Source organism: Lynx canadensis, chromosome B3, assembly GCF_007474595.2.
Source record: "Lynx canadensis isolate LIC74 chromosome B3, mLynCan4.pri.v2, whole genome shotgun sequence".
Classification (NCBI taxonomy): domain Eukaryota; kingdom Metazoa; phylum Chordata; class Mammalia; order Carnivora; family Felidae; genus Lynx; species Lynx canadensis.
In genome coordinates this window covers 122403623-122412484 of record NC_044308.2, presented here as the reverse complement: position 1 = coordinate 122412484, position 8862 = coordinate 122403623, and the positions used below count along the sequence as shown (strand labels likewise).

General features: G+C 50.7%; 1 protein-coding gene across 2 annotated transcripts in view; it reads right to left on the bottom strand.

The window, feature by feature from the left end:
• Window positions 1-3629: 3629 nt before the first annotated feature.
• The window catches only part of ADCK1 (aarF domain containing kinase 1), a 123231-nt gene continuing 117998 nt past the window's right edge, over window positions 3630-8862 (bottom strand). For both annotated transcript variants that reach the window (XM_030319678.1, XM_030319679.1), the window contains 2 exons: window positions 6855-7048; window positions 3630-5271 (listed from right to left, as the gene is read on the bottom strand). In XM_030319678.1, coding sequence (XP_030175538.1) covers window positions 5100-5271; window positions 6855-7048 — 366 coding nt within the window. In that variant the 3' untranslated portion in view covers window positions 3630-5099. The remainder of the gene's footprint in view (window positions 5272-6854; window positions 7049-8862) is intronic.

Sequence of the window (8862 nt, the reverse complement as noted above, 5' to 3'; positions counted from 1 at the left end):
TCCCGCATCAGGCTGTCTGCTGTCAGCACAGAGCCCGCTTTGGATCCTCTGTGCCTCTCTCTCTCTCTCTCTCTCTCTCTCTCTCTCTCTCTGCCCTGTCTTAGCTCACGCTTTTTCTTTCAAAAATAAATAAACAATAAAAATTTTTAAATAAAAACAATACAAAAAAAAATTAAAAATGTCTCGCCCTCATTCAAGCCAATTCAATCAGAATCTTGGGCATTCAAAGCTCTCTCCTGGTGATTCCAGTGTGCAGGTAGGGTTGTGAACTATAGACCCGAGATTGCAACCATGAGCATGTGCATCAGAATTCCCTGGAGAGCTTATTAAAACAGATTGCTGAGCCCTGCCCCAGAGTTTCCGATTCAGCAAATCTGAGGTGGGGGCTGAGAATTTGCGTTTCCAGTAAGCTCCCAGGTTATGCTGCGGCTGCCGGGGCAGAACCACACCTTCAGAACCATCTAGGTCCTTGCAGCTCAAAGTGTGCACTGTGGACCAGCAGCAAGAGATCCCCTGGGAGCTTGATAGAAATGCAGACTCTCAGGCCCCAAACCCACTGAGTCAGAATCCTGTGTTCTAATGGTTGTTACACAAAATTTTGAGACACGCTGTTCTAGAATGAAAGTGCAGGGAGAGGGGATGAAGTCATGGGAGCTGAAAAGGCAGAGGTCAAGGGCTTCCTACCTAGCACTTCACCAGTCTTAAGAGCTTGTCCTTGCCTCTCACATATGGGAAAAAGAAAAACAGGAAGAAACATCGCCAGAACCATGCAACTGTTAAGCTGAAGGCAGAACTGAGCAGAGTGTTTTCTGCCCCCAGCAGTGCCTGCCAGGGGCACAGTGACCTGGCTGATGGCACGGCTGAGGCAGCCTCCAGAGAAAGCAGGCCAGGAGGCACTCACCACAGGAAAATGGACATCACAGCTAACCCAAGGTTTAACATGTACTCTGCTGAGGGCTGACCTCATCTTTCCTCCAAAAAAGGAGAGAGTGCCAAGCCAGTCTGTGCAGCTTCATAAGAGGCTTTACTTTACAGGAAGGAGGGAAGAGAGGAGGTGAGAATAGCCTTTTTGAACTAACGAGCTTTTACCAAAATGTTTATAGATTTAAGGCTGAGGAGACTGGGCCTCCTGCAGTTTCCCTTTGGCCAGTTACCTGCAAGCAGTGGGTACCAGGACACCTGGCATTCAAGGCCTCTTGTTGAATACAGGCCTTCCTGATCCAGCCCGACAAACACCACCGTCCCAAAATGTCAGGCTGCAAAGAACATGCCACTCTCTGTGGACTTGTCTGTCCTGCCTACTAAGATCTTGACCCCTTACCAGTTCCCAACTTTTAGACCCTAGGCCCTCATGGCTATACCTGGAAACTACGTCAGCCCCAAGTGTCACTTGCACGGCTCCATTTACCTCTTCTCTCAGTTGCTTACACTGAGGGTAATTCTCAACCTCCCAATGAGTCCTGCCTCTAAGGATTTGCTCAGGTGCCTCTAGGAACCACTTTGGCTCTCTGAGAGGTCATTCATTGGCTGTTCACATTCTTGGAGGCCTGGGAACAGGCTTGGAGCTCTGTGGAAATTAACCTGGCTATCGGACAAGGCAATATTCCTTATGCAGGGGATGAGCGACACATGTAGTGTATTTTTAATGTACGGATTTCAGGAGCCCTGAAGATAAAGTATTCTGAAATTCTAAATACTTGCATGTTGGGCACCTGGGTGGCTCAGTCAGTTAAGTGTCCAACTTCGGCTCAGGTCACAATCTCGTGGTTTACAAGTTCAAGCCCCATGTCAGTCCCTGTGCTGACATCTCAGGGGTTGGAGCCTGCTTTGGATCTTGTGTCTCCCTCTCTGTTTCTCTCTCTCTCTCTCAAAAATTTGAAAAAGAAAATACTTACATGTTTATTTAGCACTTACTACAAGCCAGGATTCTGAACTTGCTAAGAACTGAGCACATACTTGAGAGGATGTAGACCACATGGCCATAGAGCTGGAATTTCTCTCTACTCCACCGAAAAGAGGAAGCAGGAGGAAATATCCATGTTGCCGAAATCAAAGAAGCCAACACCTAAACTGAATAAGAATTTAAGTGTTAAAAGGTAAAACATTCTTCAGAGTGAGCTGGTGATTTCCTGACACACTGTCGCTGCTGGGAGAAAAAACCGTCACAGGATTTTACTGGGAAGCATCAAACCCAAATCAATTTACGGCAAGTTCCACAGGCCAGAGAAGGGATCAGAGCAAGGTCCTACATAGAAACTCAGCCATGCTATCGCTGAACCGCGGAATAGAGATGGAGACAGAATGATCTCCTACAGTTCTGGGCTCCAGATATGGCTCCACCCAGGCCGAGCAGAAAACACAGGCCAGCGGTCAGTCCATACAGGTATACCTCGGGTCAAGGGCACAGGACAAGAAGACAACAGAGTAGCTATTATATAATAATCTGTCTGGTCTTTGTCCCGGCTTCTGGGAAGGTAACTGTAACTCCTTGGAATTCCTCGGTGATAGGAGTATCCTTTTCAGAGTGTGTCCCTTGTATCACACCCGGGTTTTTACTAGATGGCCCAGGGTGAGGGCAAGATCAGCCCACTTTCTCCAGGGAGTGGGGAGAAAGGAGGGCTGGAGACAGAGTTCAATCATGTGATCAACGATTCAATCGTGTCTATGCAAGGAAACCGAGAAAACCTCTGCACACTGAAGCTCAGTGAACACACGGATACGCTGAGAGGGCGACATGCCTGACCCCAGGGGAGAGGCCGTGGCAGCTTTTCACTCAGGATCCTCCTAGACCTTGCCTTACATGTCCCTTCATTTGGCTGGTCCTGATTTGTATCCCTTATAATAAAACTGTAATCACAAGTATCTTGCTTTCCTGAGATCTGTGAGTCATTCTAGCAAATTATAGAATTTGGGGGTGGGAGGGTGGGTATGGGGACACCCAAATTTGTAGTCAGCCGGTCAGAAGTTCATGTGGCCCGGCGAAGCTCCAAACCTGCGGCTTGTGCCTGACATGAGTCTCAAAGGCTCTATGCCCTGAAGCCTTTGGACTCCGCACTAGCTCTGGGTGGTCAGTGTCAGAACTGCATGCAGGCCGCAGTGGTCCAGATCCACCCTGCCTCAGGCCCCAGGGAACATGCTGGACTCTCCTATCTCAACTGAAAATCCAATTCCCTCTGAAATCAAAGTTTTTGAGACTCCATTCAGGCACATATGACAGGCCAAAGAGTGAGTGTGATTTAGAACTACAGCACTGCGGAATGGAGTTCCACAATGGACCACCATTTAGCAGCTCTGTGACTTCAGGGAAGTAGGTCAACCTCTCTGAGCCTTGGTCCCCATCTCTGGAAGATGAGACTAATGACTTCTCCCCCTCGTAGAGCTGACAGGACAATTTAATGATGTAATTTATTTACAAAGAGCCTAGCATGGTCTCTCCCCATGGAAGGCACTCAATAATCATCAGCCAACTTTCCTCCTATTTTCAAACTTCCCTATACCCCAAACCCTCCCAGATTCTCTACTCTCCCTGGATAATTGTTCTGGGTGCTGGGCCCACTGGCAACATGCTGATGTTTTAGATCCCAGGGCAGGAGGGAGCCAACCATTAAACTAAAAGTGAGAAGTAACCATTACCTTGAACAAAAAGGACATTATATATTTACTTCAGTGGCTATAAAAGACACCATAAAATATAATATGCAGCATGCATCCTCATGATTAATAACAGATCTTGCAAATTATTCTCCCAGGTCCCCGGGTGCATCCAACTGGTCACTAAGAACAATTAATTCTTTCAGGAAATAAAGGGATTGAAAATCATCTCTGGTCAGCGGAAAACCTGCTTGTTGTATTGTGAACAAAGAGAAGATGAGAGTTGGATTCAGGGGTTTTCTGCCCCTGTGAATGGGATGAAGTAAGATCAGAGACACTCAAACACAATTGCTGCCGGTGAGCACAGGTGCTCGGTAATAGTAGGACCTGCCAAATGTGGAGTCTCTCAGGGACCTGGAGTTAGAGCAGGACTTTGGGGATGACCCAGAAACAGGAGCAGATGACTGAGTGGGGGCGGGGCAGCCCTGGCCGTGGGCAACAGATGGAAGCATGGAGTCCAGACAGGAGACAAGGAGGCTCCAGAGTGGAACCCTAGCCACAGTGACTGAGGCTTACATTACAGTCTCCAGGACTGAGGGCGTCAAATGAGGAGCCGAAGGGCTAAGTCAGGATGCAATGAGTAGAACAAAGCAGGTGGAGAACCCAGAGAAACCACAGGCAGAGGTTTCAGATGAGCCTCTGAGTTCTTGGCCTTGGGCTTCTTAACTCCTCTGACCAAAGCGTCAGAGTCTTGGAAAGTAAGAAAAGCCTACATGCGGCAGGAAGTGGTCACACAGGGAAAGGCTGGAAGGATGACAGGGGCAAGATGCCAAGCAGAACACAGTGGCACAAGGCACCCAGGTCCACTGTTACCTAACGGCCAATGCGGACTCACCCCCAACCTAGAATAAAAATCCCATCAACAAAGCCCTTCCCTGCAACCCTCAAGGGGTTTTATTGAAACACAGTACATAAAACACCAAAGGGGTCACCGTGACAGCAGTGAACTCATGCCCCGGATGCCGAGCCACCTTGCTCAGGCGCAACACCTCTGGGGAGTGACAGGACAAGGAGAGGGAATCTGTTCCCAGCAAGATCAGAAACAATGCTCTTTTCCAACAAAATCAAAGTGCCCACAAGTTAAATGTAGGAATTCATGTAGGAAGTCAGTGGGATTCATGGTCCATCCTGACAACAGGAGTTGTTACCGGAAGTAGGGTGACATCCAGCCCCATGGCACCCACCTAGAGTGGTGGGCCATCTCCCTGCATCAGGGGAGAAGCCTACTGCAGGGGACAGCTTGCGGGCCCAGAGACGAGGGCTACAGCATAGGGGAGGGATTCCAGAGGTGTGAAGTATAGTGGTGCCATGGACAATGATCATGGGGCCCCAGGCCACCATGTGACAGAAATAGGGCACCTGGGTGGAAACATGACAGAGGAGTGGAGTGAAAAGTCAACTTGCCCACCAGAATCACACTGGAAAGGGAAAGGGGACAGCAAGTCCACTCAGTATGGAGTGGGCAACAGCCAGCAAAGAAAGGCCAAGATCCAGCTGGCCAGCTTCAACCCCTTCACACGCAGAATGAGTTCATGAAGGTTGATCTGCCATAAGTTGAAGGCCTCGCTGAAAGAGATCTGGGCCCTTCTGAAGGACGAACAGGTACTCTTCTTCTTGTGCCTGCAGGACAGACAAGAAGGGAGGAGAGAACAAGAGATAAAGAGGCAAGAAGCACTCAGTATCACAACAACAGAAGATCCTGACTTAGTCAACTTACCAGGCCCCTGCCCTAGCGGATAACTCCTGGTTACATGATCATAGCACTGCCCACCCACCCAGAGACCAGAGGGACTCAACTACTCCAAAGGAACTTTCCAGATAAGTGGGGTAATAAAAGCAGTGGTTTCACAGGGCATCAAAGATCTAATGGACCCACTGGGTAGAACATTCCAATGTGTCCCTTTTTCTGGAAGGTTAGTAAATATATGCTAATTCTGAATTCCCCAAATTCAGTATAAAAGCTTTCCCAAACTTTCTGAGACTGAATCACCTGGAAACTAGGTCAGGTGGCCCTGAGAGGCTGAGGCCAGTATGGATTCAACCCAGCTCAACCCCTTCTGCACTAACAAAAGAACATGACAAAAATTGGTGCTATGATAATAACCCTTTAAGACTTGGTTCCCAGAGCCCTCAAAGAATAAATCATGCTCAGACCTTTCTGTGTGCAGTCTATTTTGCTATAATCTAATTCAATATCTGATCATGGTTGCATGATGTATGTGGTCAACACTCCCTTCATCAATTTGCCAAAATGACCCATTCCCTGCACTGGATGGATGGGAGTTGACACCAGTCTAGGCCTCCTCTCTCAGAAGAGAAAATTCAGCCAGAGCATGGCCATTACCATGTATCTGTACACTCAGGGAGAAAGGCCTAGAACCTTCACTTCTCTAGCAATACCTCCCTGAGGAAGCACCTTCCCTCCCTCACCAATACTCCAAGGGCACTGAGGCATCTAAAAAGATCTGATATCCCAAGTGAGCCTGCTGGTGACACTTCCCTGAGTCAGGGCCACACGTGCAGGGAAAAGAACATTGGCCTTGCCGCTTAGCCGATCCTGCGGAGACGGGTCCTGGGACCAGTTAGAGATGGGATGCATGCATCAGGGTGTCCTGATTCCAAGCCCAGGGGACACTTGGATGGGACTGAGACTCTCAGAAAGCATCTCAAACTTTAGTGAAGGTAAGAATCACCTAGGGGTTCCTGGGTGGCTCAGTTGGCTAAGCGTCCGACTTTGGCTCAGGTCATGATCTCATGGCTTGTGAGTTAGAGCCCCATGTTGGATTCTGTGCTGACAGCTCAGAGCCTGGAGCCTGCTTTGGATTCTGTGTCCCTCTCTCGCTCTGCTCCTCCCCTGCTCATGCGCTTGCGCTCTCTCTCTCTCTCTCTCTCTCTCAAGAACAAATAAAACATTTTTAAAAATTAAAAAAAAAATTACCTGGAAAGCCTGACTAGGAGGGTGAGGTCCTAAAATCCACATATTTTAAAGTACAGGTGGCTCTCTGGACCGCCCAAAAACACAGCCCGGAATCAGCGAATTCACTGGAGCTGTCTCCTGGCCCTAACTTTTCCTCCAAGGACAGGTGCAGACTAGGGAGCTCAGGCAAGGCCCTGGGGACTGGTAGGAGAAAGTGGAGGCAAATGAGAGCCCTGGAGCAGGTCAGGGAGCTAGGAGGGAAGGAGAGGCCAGAGCCCACACTCACGTGGCCAGCGCTCTGATGCAGCAACGCGACATGTTGAGGAAGGAGCTGGCACTGGCCCGGGTGCCCAGGGCAGCCTCAATCCCACGGAGCAAGTCATTGGTCTTGAAGATGAGCAGCATCTGGCGAGGCACATGGTTGAGGAGCTGGCTGATCTCGGGGAGGTAGTTGGCAGCATTGTTGCGGATCTCCGAGTCCTGAAGCAGCAACAGGGAGACAGACATGGAGAGTTGGTGTGGGAAGTGGGGCTCAGGGTGGTAGGTGCCTATGGCTGAGGGGCTGCAAGGAGGCTCCAGAAGGGATCTTCTAGCATATGGCTGACTCGGTGCCACGAGGGAGCTCCCCAGAAGGAAGCTTAACACGGGGGCTTTGTAGTCTGACAAACCTGGATATGACGTCTCACCCCAACTTCTGGCCTAGCACTGGATGCAGTACAGGAGCACATCGACAGGACCTCTGCCATTCTTGGCTCCCCAAGGTCACCAATACCGATCCTCTAAGCCCACGAGCCAGTACTGACTGGGGCAGGAAGTCTACTTCCTCATCAGCCATTTGATGAGGCTGGAGTTAGCTAGCCTCTTGGCCCAAGGGTTCACCCATGTGAGGTGAACCAAGGCTTTTCTCACTGGCCACCAATTTGATGACAGGCCTGGAAGGAGCCCTGGAAGCTGGTGCCAGCTGAGTCATGTCCCCCATCCCTTCAGCCAAGCCCAGGCTGGTGCAGTTCATAGACCTCAGCTCCTGACCCCAACCCAACTCCAAAGTCTAGCTCTATCCCCTGCCTGACTCTGTGCCCCACCAGACACACCCAGAGCCCCGCCGCCCATTCAGTGCTTGAGGTCCCGCTGCCCAAAGAGCAGGAGCCAGGGCTTACCCCATGCTGGTGTCTGAGTGTGAGGTCTGGCTTCTTTCCCTGCCCCTGAATTCTGCAGGGCTCTGCGCAAACACCTGCCCCCAGCCAGAGCCCTGAGCATGATGGTGCACTTCTGACCTCTTCTCAATCTCCAGAGAAAATGGCTGCAGGCATTAGCTCATTTAATCCTCACGATGACCCTATCAGGTAAATGTATCACCCCCGTTTGAGAAAAGGAAACCAAAGCACTGAGAAGTTAGGCAACCTGCCTGCGGGCCACAGCTAGTAAGTGGTGAGTCAGGGTTGGAATCCTTGCAGAGCCCAGGCCACCACCACCACCAGGATCTGCCTCCTCTCACCTCACAGCGGGGACCCCGACCCTGGGCAAGTCCTTTCATCTCTAAGAACCCAGGGTCCTCACCTAAAAACTGGGAATGCTGAGGCCCCCTGGGCCCACCTCCCAGTCTGACCAAGAGGGACAGCAGAGATAAGGATCGGGCAGATGCTTGGTGCTAATCCAAGTCATGACAAGGGGTGCAGCAATGCTGCCAAAGGCTTCCCCACGCGGCCGCCTTCTGCAGCAAAAGCAGGACTCTCAGCCCTTTCTGGAATACGTGCGCACTGCTGATAACTGAGTAGCTGTGAAACTCGAAATGTCCCTCAGGCAGGAGCTATCAGACTGGAACATCTCAACACCAAGCCAGACACTGAGGCTGTCTGTCTCCCCACCGCCTCCCACCATAGCTACAGGCCACCCTGCCTGAGGGTTAAGGCCAGATCAAGGCCTTGCTCACCACAGGGACCCCCTCAGCAAGGTCGGGACTGACCTGGATGGAGACAGACCCTCTCAGAGCACCTGCACCCATGCAGGCTCCCTCTAGGGGGCATCTCTTCAAGCTTGGACTATCCTGATGGTAAGTGTCTGCAGTAGACTCTGTTGGGTGCCTACCCAACAGCCATTCCTCATTCTCCTTTCTCAAAAGAACCCCATTTTTGTTCGCTTGACCCCTTGGGGCCATGTTATCAGGGAGGTGAGCCCCTCCCTAGCCCCAGGGTGGGGGATCTTGATTGATCTCAGCCATGGTGTGCCCTGAGCGGAATGCCTCTGCCAAGTGATTGGCTCAGGCATAGACATGAGACACAATTCTGGCCAATTGA